General features: G+C 41.6%; 1 protein-coding gene across 1 annotated transcript in view; it reads right to left on the bottom strand.

Moving 5' to 3' along the window:
• The window catches only part of LOC128112578 (putative Polycomb group protein ASXL3), a 50,542-nt gene extending 33,933 nt beyond the window's left edge, over window positions 1-16,609 (bottom strand). The window contains exon 1 of the mRNA XM_052741632.1: window positions 16,436-16,609. Coding sequence (XP_052597592.1) covers window positions 16,436-16,489 — 54 coding nt within the window. The 5' untranslated portion in view covers window positions 16,490-16,609. The remainder of the gene's footprint in view (window positions 1-16,435) is intronic.
• Window positions 16,610-20,089: the final 3,480 nt, after the last annotated feature.

Here is a 20,089-nt window from a genome sequence, read left to right as displayed (position 1 = left end):
GGCTCCTGCAAAGATTTCCTTAGTGATTTTCTAAAAGATAACCTTTTTCTTTTCATAGAGATTGTTTTGTCAACATAAAGGTGTGCGCAGAACATATGAGGGGAAGAGTTATGAGACAGTGGGTATTTCCACATCATTCTTGTTTTCTGCATGAAAACCCTCATGAGATCAGTCAGTCATTGTATATAACTGCTTATCCTTCTTCCCTAGCACTAAAATCAAAGAATTTCATGAAAACAATGAGTGAATAAACTCTATTGAGGAAGGGCTTCCTTGTTGACCCAGGTTTTTAACAAACAACAAAAATAATGTATTTAATTTTTAAGAATTCATTTCATCCTAAGAAGCTGGAGTGAATGAGCTGAGAATTTGGAAAAGTCAAAAGTGGACTCATTGAAGATTGAAAACAAATGCAGTAGTACTTGAACTTACCCATGAAAGTTGTCTTTTTCCGTAGGATCACAGCCACCTAGTCCCTATTTAGTTCTTTGAATTTGGCTGGGAAAGACAGTAGGAGGGACAAGGCCAATACATAGACATCTGGGGACACTGGGGTAAGGAGATAAAGTTTTCATCCATTTCATGCTTTTGTTTGTTATTTTTTCTTCATTTTCTCTTCTAAAGAAAGGTAGATCCTAGAATCAAGGTGTTTTTCTGCTTAATTAACAGCAAGCAAATCTACCCAGAACTCAGTGAATCAATACCAACCCTCAGCACCTCTACCTCCCTCTAGCTGAAAGATAAAGGTGGGAAATTTCCACAAAATTGAGAGAAATTTAAAGAGGGTGAAGAAAAGCCAGAAATGTTTTGAATCACTGTATCTGACTCACTAGGCGAGGGGAGAAGAGCAGTGTTGTTGAATGAATAACAGAACATGGCAGCTATCTACTGTAGGATCGACAGACTCCCACATGAAGTAAAGGACCCTTACTTATCTGATTCATCAGATCTCATCTCACCACTCACAGGGAGAAGTGAGATTCACTCCAGGGAGAAGAAAGGCCTACTCTCTGTGGTTATTTTAGCATCCTCTAATGGTGATGGCTAATTCAGGAATGAAGGGCAGCATTTTAGACAATGAATACAAACATTGACTGTATTCAGAAAGTACCTGCAAGCCTCAGTAATACATACTTCAGTATGTTAAGATCTAAATATACCAGATCCGAACTGTTTTAAATTATGCTATAAATCTATACAGAGACCACTTTCAGGTAACTCTAAAGAGATTTGTCTGTGGGGAAGAACAGAACAGAAACCATCCATGGTGAACTCTGGCCTCTACGTCAGTAAAGCTGGTTTAGTAGAAACTCACCAAAGGGATGTTTAGTGTCTTTGCAAAAGCTGTCTCAACTCTAACATGGTTTAGAACAAGATCAAGATCATAAAAATAACATCAGAAACCCTAGGTAACTTTACATCTAATTCACTCCTGTCCCACTTACAACTGAGTGAGCTAACCCACCATCCATGTAATACAGGAAATGACACTCATGATGTGGTTCCCAAGCATCCCTGCCATTTACCTTTCCTTGATACCCAAAAAGGACTTCCCTCTGGTCCACGTGATCTCTCATCTCTACCATTTAATAATATTACCTTAATCTTTGCCATGGGCCTCTCAGTAAATCAAGGACAACATGAAGTCTTCCCTGGGGCTGATATTTTAAAAGCGATGGGTCCAGGGTCAAGGTAAGGGGGAGAGAAGAAAGGGAAAGAGTGAAGATGTGCTTGATAGCAGCACAGCTCAGCTTGGAGGATGGAGGTGTGTAGGGCCCAGAACAACCTTGTCTTCTGCAAAACACTGAGGAGAGGAGCAAATACCTTGACGACATTCTCTAGCCTCTAACCACTTACAACTGAAGTCTGTTCTCAGATTTCTCATTACACTAAACCAGTCTGGGTTAAACTTATCTCATTTGCAACTCAGCAAAACTAAAGTGACTGACCATTTAATTTTTCATTTTTGTTTTTGTTTTTTTTTTTCATTTATATTACGAGTGATACTCCAAAAGTCTCCTAGGTTTATTTATAGGATCCAGCATTATAATAAATGTAAGTTGTGAACTTCAGTGTCACACTTTTAAACACCCAACAAAAATTGGTTTTGGTGAGACAACACTATTGATTGATAGTATACACAGTGTTCGTGAGTTAGTCCAGTTTTTCATCACTATAACAAATGCCTACAGTTATCAACTTACTAAAAAGAAAAAGGAGTTACGTTGCCTCATACTTTTAGAGGTTTCAACCCATCATTGTTTGGTCCCTGTGTCTTTTGAGCGTGTGACCATATAGCATGTCACAGCAGGCATGGCAGAGGATTCTACTAAACTGACAGTGAAATGGGGAGAGGAAAGGAGACCAGAGTCCCACAGTTCTGTTTGAGGGTATGCCTTTCCACAGACTAAGGACCCCATGAGGCTTCACATCTTAAAAGCCTTTCCATCCCCAGGTAGTACCACAGATTGGGGATAAGCTTCCAATACATGGTCCACCAGAGGATGTCCCAGGTCAAACAACAGCACTGTTCTTTAGTGACAGTGACAGTTTGAAGTAACTGAGAAAGTGTGAAAATTGCTCCCAACGAGAATGCTCAGCTCTCAAAGGAGGATGCAAAACTAAGGTCACGGTATTTTATTTACATGTACAACAATGTTTTTGACTTTGGAAAAATACTCTTTGTTTCATAACTAATATATTACACAATTATTTTCATCTGAAAGTCATATGGTCTTTGGAAATCTTAGCTGTATCCTACTAAAATAACACACATAAGAAGTTTAATTTTAGTTACAATATTTCAACTGAATTGACCAAATTTACATTTACAGAGAATAATCTCATTTAAGACCTAAGAATTAGTCTTTTTCTTTTCTTTTCTTTTTAAAAGCTAATTATCAAAAGGTCACAGTCTGTATCTTATTTCATTCACATTGCACCTAGTATGCTAATGTTGGAGTGAAAACTATCAAACCACCAAGTTACACTCATTCTGAAATAAGAACTAACACTAGCGAGCCAGCAGCACGTTGACATTGACATTTAAAATCCATAGAATATCAAACTGATTCTTGGAAGATTTGATCTGTTTGTACACCAAGAACTCAGCTATGACATATAGAAACACATTAAGAGGACACATTGCGTGGAGCCTCAACTCTGTAGGAAACTTAAAGAGCTCACTCTATCAGCTCCTTAGAAACACCTTCTTTGGATTAATCACTTAGTTCAAACATGATCAAACCCAACTCAGTTAGTAGTGCATCACTTGGGAACAATTATAAACAAGAAAGTAGAAGGAAAAAAACAATGACACTCTACTGTAAAAACTACAAAATGCACTGAGAAAATATGAAAGAAATTTTCCAAGAAGACAGTCTAAATTTTTGCCAAATAAAAAGAAAGGAATCTGTGTGGAGAGGGGATTTCAAAAAGAGGGAACAACAAGTCCAAAGTCAAGACAAAGTAGGAAGAACATGATGAACTCTGAGATCTAATGGGTCTTGAACACTAGAGAGTTGGAATGCCAGTGGCCAGAGGGTGCAGTAATGAAGCAAGGAATGTATAAGAGACAGACCTAAAGGCCTTGAAATGTGAGCAGTCTCCATTAGCACTTCCAGACTCACTGGAAGATTAGCCTTCTCCATATAGTTATATGTCCCAGCAAGCCTTGTCTAAGTTCCTTCCCAGTAGAATCTCCTAGGCTGCTAACTTCTGGATAGCTCTGCAGAATGAATTATGTCAGAATGTCTCCCCACATGGGTTCTCCTTGTAGGCTCAAGCTACATTCTGTTACCCAAGGTCCCAGCTTTCATCACATAGCCTTGTCCTAGCAATGTCACTTCACTTTAAGTCAGTCACCACTCCACTTTGCCTGACCCTATAAGCCTATGGATTACAACAACTTTCTGATGCTGTCTACTCCTGGTATTCTGCATGGTTCATGGCTATCTTCTTCCACTGTGTCCTAACTTTCTCTATCACCCCCTTAAATAATACTATCTATTTATATCAGGGATTAAGATGGACTCAAGGGAGATACCACAAACCATTTTCCTTTTAAGTAAGTGGTTAAGATAAGATAGAAGCTCTGATGCATTACAACCACCTGTAACTACAGTTCCAGCGGACCTGACATCTTACAGATTCTATGGGCACCTGCATGCATGCAGTGCACATAAATACATAAATACACCCAGGCATGTGTGTATGCACGCATGCGCACACACACACACACACACACACACACACACACACACACACACATAATTAAGTATAGAAACCTTCAAAAGGTAATCTGGAGAGTTAAAATGGGTGATATAAAGAAAGAAATGGGAATATGAGGGGCTTTAACTGGGGAAGCAGGATAATACAAATGGAAGGGAGAAAGGGGGGATACATGACACTAAGGATGTGTGTAAATGCCATAGTGCGCTTTAATTATGGAAGACACTTCATACTTCAGACACAGAACTTAGGGGAATCAATGTGAAGCTGACCTGGAAACCTCCTCCTTGAGGAGCAGTCCCATCCTATCCAAAGCTATGCAAGCTGCCAAGCAAGGAAAGCAATCAATATTCCTACCCAGCCCTGCCCAGCTGTAAAGCCTCTGAACCAAAAGGACTAGTCTAGCAAGATATTCCCAATGGTGCAATAGTCACACATATATCTTGGAGGTAACCAAAGCTGTCTAATTGGAGTTGAGGCCTTCTCAACAGGAAAGAATTCATACCTGGTACTGTAAACCTAGTGAACTGCCCGTGGCTGATGAAGTCATGAATCTTGGAGGAGAAACTCCTACTGCCACTTCCCTAAACCAGAAGAATTTTTAACTACATGCCAAATAAGACTATTCCAAATATCCTTATTTCCACATGTAAGTACTGCTGCTCCTTACCCTGCATCTAAGAAGTTTCTTTTGACAGGAGATGGAAACTATTACAAAAATTCACAATTGGTAAAAACACAGAGAACCACAGATTCTGGAGGTATCCATCCACAATGAATTCATAGACAGCACAACCCCTACACCTAAGGCTTAGGGAACACCCTGGAAGAGAAGGCAGAAATAGTATTAGAACCAGAGGACCAGGATGGACACTGTAACATTTTGTCTTCTATAGAGGACAGGGAAGCCATACCCAGGAAATCTTTACAACACAGTAGCCTAAACAAGAACAGAACAAGGCAACACCAGTTGACATGCCAGCAAGGATGGGGAGAATCTCACCTCAAAATGAAGAGCTAGAGATAATAAATGACTGTTGACAGAGGAAGAATCAGTCTTCTCCAGTGACGATCCCCCCCCCCCCCCGATAGACTAGTCAGTCCTAAGTGGTCAGCTCTAAGCACACATATACATGTGCAACACTAAATGGAATATACATATTGTGTCTGTCTGTGGGTATGCACATTTATATGTAACAGTAATAATTAAAGAATAAGAGGTCATGAATTTGAGAAGGAAAGGGGACATGGGAGAGTGGGAGGAAGAAGAGGAAGGGGTGAAAAGAATAGAAATACAGAACTCATGTATGATATTCTAAAAAATTTAATTAAATAAGAGCTATAAAAATGGTAGAACTCAGTGATTAGGTCACTCAAAGGAAAAACTATAAGGCATTAACGGCGACAAGAGTTTTCAGCAACACTACTGTGAAGTTGGTGTGGTTTTCATGACAAGATGAAAAGAAAGTGGACAAGAGTTTCTGAGACGAAAGGTAGGCAAAGGCAATGAGCTCAGTGTTCCTCATCTGGACGTCCTTATTGCCATGAAAATATAAATGGATGTATTTCTACCACAGGGACTGTAGGGACCATACATACCTCCCCATCATTCCCTAGACAGGGAACAGCCATGATATCTAGAGCCTGCCAGTTAGATCTCTGCCTAATAACTTGAACATTGACTCTATAATGAAAACACAGATGGTTATGACGCTTTCATGATGACCTGCCCCGGCACAGCGGACAGTGACAGCAGTGCGTAACAACAGCCACCAGCAAGGAGGAAAGCATCGCCACAACACTGTGCCACAGAGAGTCTTCTGTAAGCAGGACCTCGTCTGTGTGCCCTTCTTGTCCTGTCTCTGTTGATTCTTGACTTCTAAAAAACTGCTTCTCCAGATCCTCCATAAGAATTATATGAGATGAACTACTTTACTGCTCCTTCCATGCCCATGTTTCTACCCAAGTTGTCAAACTTGGTTCTCTAATTTTGAAATCTGTAGCTGTGTCTGATAAAGTCCACACTTTCATCAGTGCATCCTGTTCAGGATGAAGGGAGTCATTTTTATATTGTTCTTCTCACATACTCTTTCACTCATAATCTACAAGTGCCAAACTTACCAAATATTAAGGGAACCTATACAAGACTTAAAAGAGCTTACACTCTGGTAAGAATGCAATGCAGTAAGTTCTATATGAAATCATGATTCATGGGAAGTTAGTGACAATTAAATGCATTCTAAGTACCAAACAGAATAAAAAAAATTACAAATTAACATTGAAGAAAGAGTATTAAAACCACAAAACTTTTAAGGATGAAAGAATATGGAACAACTCTCAGATACAAAAAGAATATTATCTAATAAATCATAACAGGCTCACAGTATGTCAGGTGCCACATTTACTTATACATGAACACAAGAAACATCTCTAGCACAAAGGCTTATCTCCATTGACTTTTTATAGCCAGCTAAACTATCATTCACGGCAGAGTACCAATTGGGTTGTCTTCATTCTGCTAAGTTTTTCTAATGTTTTTAAGTGAGATATATTTTGAGCTTTGTAGAGAGATGTCTGTCTTTTTGAACTGCAACTCATATATTGGGAAATAATGCTTCAAAGAAACTATTTAGCCACCTTTGTATCAAACTGTGGCTATATTATAACTCAATTTATGATGAAGGATTCTAGAGAACAGTATGAGTGACCCAAAGAGAAGTCATCCCTTTACTCATTCTTTCCTAATTGCTGTAATGTCATGTGAGTCTGTGTCTCAATACGAGGAAGCTGGGTAAATGACTCAGTTAAGTGTCCGCCTCACAAGCATGAAGACATGAGCTAAATCACCAGTACTCAAGTAAAAGCAGCACACACCTTACTCCCATTTCTGGGAAGGTGAAGATAGGAGAATCCCTGGGACTCACTGCTCAGCCTATCCAATGAAACTCAAAAGGAGCAGATTAAGGGACAGATTGTTTCTTTTAAAAAAGAGGTAGCAGGTTATACTTACATACATACATACAGAGAGAGAGAGAGAGAGAGAGAGAGAGAGAGAGAGAGAGAGAGAGAGATAACAATGAAAAATAGGCCATATATTTCAAACAAAGCATGGGGCCATATGGGAAGGTTTGGTGGGAAGAAAGGAAAATGAGAAATGATGTAATTATAATCTCAAAAATAAAAGAAAAAACTTAAAAATAACATGGAGAGCAATAGAGAGAGATATCCTGTTTGATCTCCAGCACCCATACACATGTGCACACATGCTTACGGACAAACTCACACTTATATATACATACAAAATAAATAAATTTTAAAACAACAAAATGACAATGTTTATTACATATTTTAAGTGAGGGCCTCTTATAGAAAAAGACTGTGTTTAGACCCAGAAGGCTAAATTTTAAAAGAAAAGAGTAAAATAAAAACTTACATTAAAGGGCTCAGAAAGAAGCGGAAGTATAGCGCCAGAAATGACGTTGATCACGGAGATTGAAAAATAAACTTAACTAATGTAAAAGAAAAGTAATCATTTGTTTAAAAATAACATAAACCCAAGAATACAAAAAAAGGTGCTACACTACAAGAGGGTGTGGTGGTATTTTGGCTTTTAGCTCTGACCTCTTGGCTTTCTTCTCTGAATCGGCTCTGTATTTCTTATTTGATAAGATGGTTGGTTATATCTACAAGAGGGTTTATGTGGTGTATGACAGGCAGGGCATGTTAATTTCTGCACATTGTCAAGGATAGCAAGCATGCATCACTTTTACAAGGGCCCTGCTTTATTGAATGGGGCTCCGTATGGCTGGCTGGGCTTCAGCTTAAAAGAAATCTAAAAAGTCTTTAGGCAGAAGACTCAATAATAGCAGATCTGTTCCTGAAAGACTGCTATGCAGCTTCAGGGAGATTTGGAAGAGATTAAAGGCCAAAAAACTATTTGAAATGTCAGAACTAGGTAAACTGTAATGAACGGAAGGGGGTCCAAGGCTTAGACACACATATATAAGTCCCTGTAAGACAGTCTTCTCCTTGTGTGCATGACACATTTGCAGCAAGTATTCAACAAATGTTTCAATGTATCTGACAAATTTCATTTGAAGTGTCCACAGTACTTAGGGACAAACAGTAGGAATCATTCACATAAATTCGAAACTCGGAGAAGATGAGGGTTGATATTTCCACCAGGAGAACTGCCAATGAGGTGTGTGAGCAAAGTTCAGAGCTGCTGAGCCGTAGAATGAAATAGGGGCCTGGACAAACCCAAACATGTCCTGATTCAAAAAGCAATGCACAGCAGAAGGGGGGACCCAGCAAGGCGAACTAGGAAGAGTGTTGGGAAGAGAACCAGGACAGAAGCAAGCATACTTGACTAAGCAAATTAACTGAAAATCTGGAGTTAGTTAAAAGAGAGAGAAAGAAATGAAATGGAAAGTACACAAGAAACATGCTGTGACCATCTCTTCTTACAAAAGCTTGAAGATATTACAGCATGCATTTTTTTTCCTTAAAGACTAGAACTTTTCTTATAGTTTTTTTTTTTTTTTTTTTTTTTTTCAGGATAAGTTTCTATTCAGGGTGAGGGTAAGGGGAGTATGGAAGCTCATGGAACCCTGACACCTAGAGAATAATTTACTTCTACGGCTTTAGCCAGAGGGTTCTGATATATGCACAAAGACCACATGCATAGTATTTATTTAAACATTAAAATTATAAAAATAAGAAATGTATTTACTACATCAAGAGTCCATAATGACAAAGCAGACAAATAAGGCCCAAGACCCAATCTCCATCACTATCTCCCTGAAATTACTGACAGCGGTTCTGCATTTTAGTTGATGAAATCCTAGGCACACTCCCTCTCTTGTGACTACAGTGAACAGTCCATGCCGCCCCTCCTCTAAGTCACAGAAAACTGGAACTCATTCTTAGCTTTCTGATTTATTTGGAAATAAACTGTTGCATAATAGTTGCTTTGGAAGAATAAAATACTCACCCCCAAAATACCAGCTACAGAATTAGTTTTCAAAGTAGGTTTAACCACTTTTCTCCTATTTTTTCTGTTTTCCTAAACTCATACCTGCTCATTAGGCAAAATAAATCCATGATAAATAATTGTATCATAAATTAAATGCATATGTGCACAAGCTTAGACAAATTCTTACAATTTTTAATATTGTCTACAAAGTATAAATTGCAGTACCTCAAAGAATTCTTCAAGTTCCCCAAGTTTTGCTGAAGCTAAGGTCTCAGATGTCATTTAAGTTATATATTTCAGCTATTAAAGTCAATGTTCTGACAAGCCCTTTGGCTCGGATCCCAGGGCATGAATCTGCCTTAAACCGACATAAGAATGTGTCAGAGGGCTATATGTCAATCAACCTAGAGAAGAGCCTAGTCCCAATTTGGTATTGTCAGCTGCAGACATTAAACCCAGCAACAGTTAATTGTTACCACTTCAAGTGGAAATACTGATGGAAGAGGGGAGGAAGGTGTCTAGGTTCAAGAGATAAAGCTGTTAATTGCCACCCGTCTGTGTAGATTTGTTTAATAATGAAAACAATGTGTCTAATCATATAATGTTTCTATTTGTTCCCTAAGGACTCTTCAGAGAAAGTTTCAGTCCCGCTAGACTTCAGCTGCTACCGACTGTGCAGGGACAAAAGAAGAGCAATCCAGGCACTTGGTGCAGGCAAAGAGCTCAAAGTAGTTCTGCAGACACAAGGCCAGGGAGCAGTCAAGAGCTGGACTCACAGCTTTTGAATCAAGAGCTGGACTCACAGCTTTTGAGTCAAGAGCTGGACTCACAGCTTTTGAGTCAAGAGCTGGACTCACAGCTTAGGGGAAAAGTGGAAAATGTCAATTCCTCACAAGGGACAACTTCATGCAGAATTCTGACATAGTGAGAGAAGACTCAGAGGGGAGGGAGGTAAAGATAATGAGAGGGAAAGGAAGAGGAGGACAGGGAATGGGGAAGAGGGGACTGAAAAGAAGGGGCCCTTAAAAGCAAGGAAGGAGCCTCCTGTGGGACTGAACCCTCACCATGCCTGCCAGCAGCAAATCAGTTACTTCTTGATCAGTTAAAATGACCACGTGATCAAGGAACAAAAACAGAGCGGAGCGGGATAGAATTAAACATTTCTAAAATGATGCTGCTCATCCACGCCCCTTAAGCATCCACAAGTGGCACTGAACACGTCCTTGGACGCTGGCTGACATAACTCTAGCTACCTTCCTCATCTCAAGCGCTGCTTTAGGGAGCAAGTGCAGTGCAGTGCTCTGTGCAGTGTACACATGGGCATTATTCATGGAGTTTTACTTTGCTTCATTTGGTAAAGGAAATATAACAGAATTAAGTTGGATTGTTTTTGTTTTCCAGAACCTTTAGGGCCAATTAGTGGGTGGATCCAGATACACCTGTCTGGCACCCTCTTTTGCTGAAAAAAAAAACCCCTATGTTACAAGGAAGAGTTCTTTGTCTTGTACTTCCCTGTGGGGATGAGAGGGAGATAATCCTCCACCTCACCTATATGTCTGCCCCACACTACAAAGCACTACCCTGCCTTTTAAAGAATTCCAAGTCTCTCTCCTAATTGTTCACCCTTTTCTGTTGTATTGCAGGTCCATCTCCCAGCAATTTTCTGACTAGACAGAAATTTCTGGACTTCTCTGCTCACTGGACACGCTTTCGTTTCTCTTCTTAGGATGTTCTCTCTTCACCTGTTTAAACTTGCTATTTCACACCCAAACCCAGTTCCAACTCATCCATCAAGCTCTCCAAGATTGCCAGGTACCCACCGCTTCTCTGGTCTGTGGACCTGTAAACCAGCACCTGCCTTATTGTTCAGGTACCGCCCACACATCTTCTTAGTCACCTTCCACTGTCCCTTACTCCTCCATCGAACTAAAGTTCACTTCTCAAATCCTCCGTTCTGTAGCAGGAATCTTAACAAGTCTTATTAATAAAATCAAACCAGAGGCCAGATATTGGGGTGAACAATACCACCACACCATTCCAGCAGTTGAACCATCTAAACAGTAACCCACAACATATACCTTACCAGGTATATTTTGTATTTCTAATGCATTTGGGAAAAGTTTTACAACTATTGCAATATTGCATGCTGTGTGTACCTCAGTGTTTCCAGGGAGCAATGCCTCTCAGGTCCAAGGTCTCCAAAGCTAAAGGAAGACCATTTCTGGCAGCCAGTAAATCATCTGCCACTGAAGTATTTTTCAAAAAAGAGACAAACCTAAAATATAATCAGTTCTTAAAATCCACTCTCATGTCAAGGGGGAAGAAAAGTAACTAAACACTAGAGCTAAGTTTCCATGACTCATAATTTTAAGTACACTTGGCTCTTATAAACTCGAAGCTGGTTTCTTTCTAAATAAGCATGGAGTAAAAAACAAACCCTTTTTTCTAGCTTTCAAATTCTAATGTGAAATTTAAGTTCCATATTTGAAAGACGAGATGATGAGAGACAGACAAGCATGGATGGTGCTAAGCGGAGTCTCAGAAAACAGCTGGATCAAACCAAGAGAAGTTGTGGTGATTGAAACCCAAACTCCATTTGCAGCAACTGAGGAGCTGGGATCCAGAGTCAATGAGCTCATGCACAACCATATGCATATGCAGTGTATAGTAGACATCACGGCATGACCCCAAATCATAAGTCAAAGCCACCTTTTCTGTGAAGAGGCCTGATGACACCCCAAATTTAAGCATCAATGGCACAATGAGAAAAATGCACAGAGAAGTTACAACTCATTATCTTCTCAGAGAAATTATATTTATTTCCATAATACCGAGACAAAGACCAAGTGACCAATAACTCAATAACTATGTAATTTTCTGTTATAACAGCTCTGTTTTAGGAGAATATTAAGTTTATTTAGGATGTCATGTATTGTCCAGAAGAATCTTTACTATGTAAAGCTTCCTCACAGATTTCCTTTGCTTACTAATACCTTCCACGCAATTTAAGAACAATATGATTTATCAATTTCAATTTACTTAAAACCTTCAGTAATCCTACTATAAAATAAAAAGGTATGTGCTTGTTTTCTTCCAATGAGGCAATTTTATAGTTTAAAAAATTATGTCACCAAAGGTCACCTTGAACTACCAAACATAAATAAATAAATAAAGGAAACAAATTAAACTGATCAGTGTCTGAATGAAGGCATGTAAACTATAAGTAAATTACTTGCCACACTGCCAAACACAGAGCTACTGTAAAGTTCAGACTTATTTACACGTGCCACCGAAACTAAACAAAGATTGTAAGGAATCAAACACATAGAAAGAAGCTTGGAACAAATGAATAAATTGAACCATTATCTTAAAAGCAGCATTCCCTCTCGGAACAAAACAGACGAAACTATCAAAACGCAGTCCTCAAAGCCCCAACATTTTTGCATGTCAAAAAAGAAAGAATTAAGCTGGAATAAATATATAAATAACAGTATGTTCTGTGTTAAGCCAGTAACAAAGAAACCCCTCAGAGCAGTGAAACAAAGTCCTGTCAAATCCCCATTTCTTACAAAATAGCAAGAAGATCTTTTCACAATGGTAGAAACTGTATTTATAGTAACAGAGTGAAGAATTGAGATAAAAGCCAAAAGGATTAAAGTCAAAGCCTCAGCTAGACGTGAGTTATGGTTTTGATTTTTATTCTTATTGTGGTCTGCAAATATTAAGACAGAAAATACTTCCATTTGATTGGGGGATCCTCTGAGACTCTACAACCTCAGAAAGAGCAGATGAAACAGATGAAAACGCATCTGGCTGGGGAGCAGACTCCATATTAAATGGCAATGCGCAAAGTAACAACTACAACTGCAGAAGGCCATGGGGGAGGGGAGTGGAGGAGGCAAAGGCTGAAATTCTGCAACTGATGCAGGGCAGGCAGGCAGAGAAAGGGAAACAAGAGAGGGGGAGGAGTGGGGAGGGGTGGTATTACTGTCTTAAGATGGCAGCCTGTTTATAACTACTGCATTCCTGAAAACAGAAGGCAAATGATGACCCCATTCCTTCCCTCCAAAGCTAAGCAAGCCCACCACATACAAGCATGACACACCCAGAGGAAATCCCACAGCTGGTCACCGCATCTCTATCTAAAACAGACTGCCTGGAGCTGCCACTCAAGAGTTACAGAGCTGGAGCACTGTCCACTTTTCTTACAAAGAAAGCAGTCCAAAAATTCTGTTGTCAACTAGAAATTCTTTCTCACTGCAGAAAAATTCTTCCTCCACATGTTTTTGTTTCTCTTCAAATGGAAGCAAAGCTACATTTTAAACACAAGCTTTGGGACACACTTAAAATATCTTATTTCACATTTTCTCTCCCCTTGTGTTTTTCTTCTAGAAAACACACACACACACACACACACACACACACTCCGGTAGATTGTATGCATACACAGCACAAACTGGAAGATTATCCTTAAAGTTAATTGAGGTGTTCCATCTTTAGTTCACTCACTGCAAAGAACCACTTACCCAGTGGCATGTTCTCCATCCCATTCTTAATCTTTACTTTTCAAATCAGATGCCTGATTTAACATTTGATGGAGAAGGGCACAAAGTCCCAAAACAAGAGAAAAATCAGCGGGTGCACACTGAAATATGGAATGACATTTTCTATCTCTCAAATGATTAAAAAGGATTTTTTCCCTAGAGTGTAAAGTAATACTATTAAGTATAAAAGTAAAGATACTTTATCATGCAAGTATAGAAGAGAGCTCAAGTGCACATGCCCTCATGCAATCATAGAGAGAAGGGGAAAAAATGTGGCTATTGCCCAAATGGATCGATTTCTCCTTTATTCTCTTAAATAAGTTAAGAATTATCGTAATTCACTTTTACAAATCACGAATTTCTGAAAATGATATTTCCAGTACAATTACTTGCTATTTTATCCAGTATTTTATTTCAACTGTCACATTTTGAACACAGAAACATTTGTACAACTACCAGGGGAAAAATAACTTGAACCAAATTGAAAAATTACCATAACTACTAGTTCAATATGTCTGGTTAAAATAGAGACATCTGGTCTATCATTAAAGCTTTTGTGTTGATGACTTCTAATGTGTCTTTGCCCATTAATAAACTTTGCAAGAGAGGAAAGAAAAAAAAAAAGCAACTTTCAGCAACAACCAAAAGCCCTGAGATTACGAAATCTATTGCAAGACATATCAATATCTCTGTTACCGTTCAGTCAAATGAAGCTCAGTTCTTCTGAGAATTCTTCCACAGACTGCTGGAATACAAATGTCTGGTTCTGAATTCCATCAGAATAATGATATCTATTAAATAATTCTCTGCAGGCATGGCTAATTCATGAATCGTTATTTTTAAATATTTATAAATCAACTCATTGTGCAGTTGTTTAAAATGTATACACTGAAACTCTATAATAGCCCTTGATTACTACTCCAAGGAATCCGAATAATGTGTTTTCAGAAGCCTTGCACACCCACACACAATTCTGAATTAATGGCCAAGCAAACAATAAGTAATGTACTTGTAAGCTAGGCAAAAATCCCACTGATAAGTCAAACTGGCATCGACTTAACACTTCTGCTTACTCCTCACATATTCCCCCACAACTAAGTTTCCTAGCCCAGGCAGTTCATTAAAGAGTAGCTATCATCTGCCCATTCATCCACAGAGAGAGGGACTTAGTGATTAACACAATCACAGATAAGGGCAGAAATGATAACAGACACCAAGGCCAAATTAAGAGATGAAGAAGTAGAAGAGCTCGGCCACTCCCGCTCCCAATAACCAGACTACAATTCAAAGGGACTTTTGTCACTTCTTGGCAGGGCAATAGGGCTGATCATCTAAAACCCTTTGCTAGAATACAGAGACACAGCAGCAAGGCCCTTCAAGGAAACTCAGATAATTACTTTTGACAAATGTTCTCCTTGAGCATAAGACTTACTCAGAACCTTTTAAAAATGACTACAGTTATGCTAAAACAGTCTTTAACATCTCCAACCCAATAAGCATCTTTGGGTCTCCACATCCCACCTAAAATCCCAAGGCATGCAAACTGCTTTCTTTTGGCCAATTTATAACAGATAGCAAGTTGGTGAATAAATATTTGATTTATGCAGTCGAAGCTCTAAAAGGCTGAGCTTCGAATGCAATGCCTTGCGTTCCCGTGAGACTCGCTGTACAAAAATATCCTTTTAAAACACATACACACACATAAAAACGTTTACAGCTGTCCTTTAAACGATGGGGGGGGGGAAATAAGAAAAGAGACCCCCCCATACACACACACACACATACATATATACACACATGCACCAAAACCAGGACGCCGACGCCCCTCTGCCAACCAGCATTTCTATAGAGACATTCTTACGATGATTAAAACCTAAGCTCCGAAAGGTTAAAGAAAAGGAATACCAGGCCAGTTACGCCGCCCAGCAAGCCAGCGATAAAACACACGTAGCTGCACACTCCTAATCTCCCAGGACAAATGTCACTGACCCAACTTCACCAAACACACACACACACACACACACACACACACACACACACACACACACACACACTCAGGAATTGCACACGTGCAGAGAACGTAAGGCATAGACACCGTGGCAGAGCACAGTACCTACAAACAGCGCGAAACGGGTCCACACAAAACATGCTCGCACAGTGTCCTCACGGAATGCACACAACACGGCACACAGACACAGAGCCCTAGCCCACATGCACACGCCTTCCAAGTGCGAGTCGGACACACACGGTGCATGCACGTGTGGAAGATCTGAACTCACAAACGCGGGACACACACACAGACACCCGGACTGTGCACGGAGTTATTGATGAAATTCCAGGGGGTGGAGGGCCGGGGAGGGAGTGGTAATTGCCACACAAAGGTCTCGAGAGCGGCAGAGAGGGAAGTGCCCCGCACCGAGCGCTCGAAGATTCACCGGTTCGCGGGAAGCGCCGCGGGACTCCCAGCGCCAAGTCCCGGGAAGAAGTGTCCCGGGCGGTCCCGGGTGCGCGGGGCGCGGGGTCCCCGAGATAATCCTGCGCCCCTCGGCGCGCGCACGCACACGGGGACCCCGGCAAGCCCACTCCCGCGGAATAACAAAGAGCCGTAGCCGGGGAGCGGGGGAGCGGGCGGCGGCTCCGGGCGAGGGCCGAGGCGGCGCGGGGCGCGGGGCGGGGCGGGACGTACCAGGCGGGCAGCCTCGGCCCAGGTGCGGTCCTTCTTCTTCCTCTTGTCTTTCATGTTTGCATCTCATTGATGGTGCTGAGGATGACGTGGGGGGGATTCCGCGGGTGTTCGGGGTGCGGGCGCCGAGACAATGACCCAGTGACCCGGTGACCCGCACTCGCGCGGCGGGGGGAGGCGCGGGCGGCGGCGGGAGGGACGGAGCGCGGCGGGTGGGGGTGGGGGCGCGCGGCGGCGGCGGCGGCGGCGCGCGGGGGCCGGGCGGGGGTGGCGGGACCAGGCGGGGGCGGGGCCGGGGGGCGGGGGCGGCGCGGGCCGGGCTGGCTCGTGCGGTGCTCGCGCTGCGCGGCGGCCGCGGTGACAGCTCGGGGGATGCTCCGCTCGGCCCCGCGAACAACAATACACTCTGACGTCACGGGGAATGGCGCCGCGCTCACACTCGCGCTCACACCGGCCCCGCGCGCGCACCCCGCGCACACTCGCCGCGCGCCCCCTCCTCCGGCCACGCCCTGAAGCCCTGGCCGGACCCTTTTCCTTCCCGGCAGGCCCGAGAGCAGCTAGTCCCGCAAGCTAGGGGCAAGGCGGCCCACTCCGGTCTACTCTGTCCCATCAAGGCCAAAACGGGCAACCACGACGGGTTTGGGAAGTTGGGGGGCTCTGCGATCCGCAACTGGGCGCCCTGTCCTGAGCACGCGCGCGTGCGCGCACACCTCTCTCCTCTTCTCTCTCTCTCTCTCTCTCTCTCTCTCTCTCTCTCTCTCTCTCTCTCTCTCTCTCTCTCTCTCTCTCTCTCTCTCTCTCTCTCTCTCTCTCTCTCTCTCTCTCTCTCTCTCTCTCTCTCTCTCTCTCTCTCTCTCTCTCTCTCTCTCTGTCTCCCTCTCTCTCCCTCCTTCCCCCTCTCTCTCTCCCCTCTTTCTTCCGTCCCTCCCTCTCTCTCTTTCTCTCTCTCTCCTCTCTGTCTCTCCCTCTCCTGTCCCGGTCCCCAGTTCTGCGCTCCTCTAACCCTGCCTCTGCTAGGAGGGGTGGATTCCCAGAGCTTTGCGGAAGGGAATCAGTCTCCTCTGGCACAGAGCTAATATTGAACAAGCAACTTGATACTGTGCTGAGCCACCTACAAGATCTGAAACAATGGGAGCCCAAAAGAGGCTTTGAGGATCGATGTTTCGCTATACCTAGCATAGCAGTAATTATGTTCTAAATACCCTGTAGCCATCATTCCTAGCTTCTAAATTGGTGTCCATGTCAACAGCCGTACAACTAGCATTTGAGTATTTTCAGAATTACATACGATTTCCAGGTTCCCGATGTGTGGAGAGTTGGGCGGGGGGTGGGGGGGTGGGGGGTGGAGGGGTGGTATTCCTATCAGGGAACTACAAAAATAATGTGGTAAGATTTGGAAGTTTTGGGTAACTTTTTCAACTTCTTATGCCACTTGATGATCTGTTTAGGTTGATAAAGTTGTTGTTAATCAGATAATGAGAAACTTTCACACGCACACACCCCATTAATCATGTGTGTATTTGTCTAGAGTATGTAAGACAAAAGGTCACACCTACGGGATTATTTATCTAAAGTTATTTCCTGAATGTAATGATATGTAAATAGAACCGTGTGGGTTTCTTAGTGGCCATCATCTCATCTGATCCTCAGCAAAGCACTTAAACACAGTTTCCTCTCCACTGTGCAACACTAGGAAACCAAGAACACCCACCGAGATGTATGCAAGCTCGCTGTGAACTGGACGTAAGGAACCCAAGATTTCGGTTGTAATTTTACTTCGAGGTGTTCTGTACTATCGTGATTACAAGTAATGCTTGTCTAAGTAATGAACACTCAGGTCTAGAAGGAACACATTTGCCTGAGCGTGAGACCAGACAGCACCAGGTGATGAAGTGACTGAGGCCATAAAGGTGCTTGCTTACCAGCAATTAAGCAGAGCCATTACATGATCATAAAGATAGATGTATGTTAATTCTTTTAAAAATGTTTGTTTTATTAATTTATTAGAATAGCAAAAAAGCTACACACCAGCTTAAGGAAATATCCAAAGACTTATTCTTACTTCTTTTGTTTACAAATCAGATTTAGCAAGCACTCTGATATTCCCTGGGAAAAACTTTACACTTGTGATTTGCATAATTCTAACCAGGTGTGTCATGGTTTTATCTTACATCTCAAGCATATTAAATTTGAGTCTTGTTCACATCTGCCTTCATTCCCAAGAATTATCTTTATAAGTACAGTAATTGATACACCAAGTTTTTTTATTATAATGTCTTTTTTCTTCTTTTCAGAAATAACTTTTAACAAACAAATCATAGCATGAAGTTTGTTATTTTTCTGAAACAGTACTTTATAAGAAGTTTGAGAGCCTATTACAGGACAACCTGTATAACCAATTATTATAGAACATGCAATGTTGATTTCCTATAAAGAGACTATATGTTGTCCCACTTAGGCAGATTTAAACTGATGTTAAAAAAAAAAAAAAGCCTTGGGTCTTGCATCCCTTCGATGACAGCTAAGTGAAAATGATCACAATTCTGAGCTGACACTTGGACACTGATTCTACTTTGGGGAACTTCGTATTAACCCCACAGACCAGGTGAATCTGATGAAAGACTGGTGGATGTCTGTTCCAGACTGACATACTTTAGAGGCAGGCCTTTAGAAAGGCCACTGTTTCAGAGAGGCCACCAATTTAGTTCTTTTCTTCTGCATTTCAATCTATTCAGACATTAGCTTTCCTTAGATGAATTCATTTTCTTGATATATAATGTGAGTGGAGTAGGAGAGGGAGAGGCTATATGTATAAATCAGTTAAAATACCTTTTATAGAATGGTAAGCTATATGAATACCATTTAAAAATACGTGTGTGTGTATGTGCGTGTGTGTGTGTGTGTGTGTGTGTGTGTGTGTGTGTGTGTGTGTGTGTGTGTGTATCTATGGGAAGGCATGTGTACATGAGTGCAGTGCCCCTAAAGGTCAGAAAAGAGCTCAGACACCCTAGAGCTCCAGTTACAGGAAGTTGTGAGCCAAGCTGCCAGCAGTGGGTGCTGGGAACCAAACTCAGGTCCTGCAGAAACAGCAGTTGTTCTTAACCATTGAGCCATCTCTCCAGTCCCTTCTTGAATATCTTTTAAAAACAGAATATGATAAACTTGCCAGGAAATGTGCAGGTAAAATTAATTGACAAATAGGAAAATAATTCTCTACTGGGGAAATTTAGGTAACTTTTAACAAAAAGAGGTCACTAGAGGTGGGATTTGAAACATGTAAGAACACTTACTTGCTTTTGGAGGAATGACAATTAACAAACTACAACAAGAGCCTTTTCCAAGCAAGTGTAGTAAGCATCAGTCGGGACAGTTAAAAACCAGGGGAATGTTTAAGCAGATAGATGACATCTCCCAAGTGTGCTAATATGACAAACTCATATCAGCTCTTGTACATTCTCAAGGACCTTCCTATGAGGAATAAGAACTCAAACCCAGGGCCTAGAAGGGCCTGTCCACAGAGTTTTCCTCTTCTAATTTCCCATCTCAAAAGTACAGCCATTGCCCTTGCTCCAGAGCAGGGCAGTATGTAGCAATACCCTCTGCATGCCCTTGATCTCTTCATCTCCTGTTGTTATTGGTTCTGAAGTCATATTCCTC

This window comes from Peromyscus californicus, unplaced genomic scaffold (genome assembly GCF_007827085.1).
Source record: "Peromyscus californicus insignis strain IS unplaced genomic scaffold, ASM782708v3 Scaffold_17__1_contigs__length_78620276, whole genome shotgun sequence".
Taxonomy (NCBI): domain Eukaryota; kingdom Metazoa; phylum Chordata; class Mammalia; order Rodentia; family Cricetidae; genus Peromyscus; species Peromyscus californicus.
Note: the sequence above shows the minus strand (reverse complement) of the source record. Positions and strands in the feature narration are given on the sequence as shown.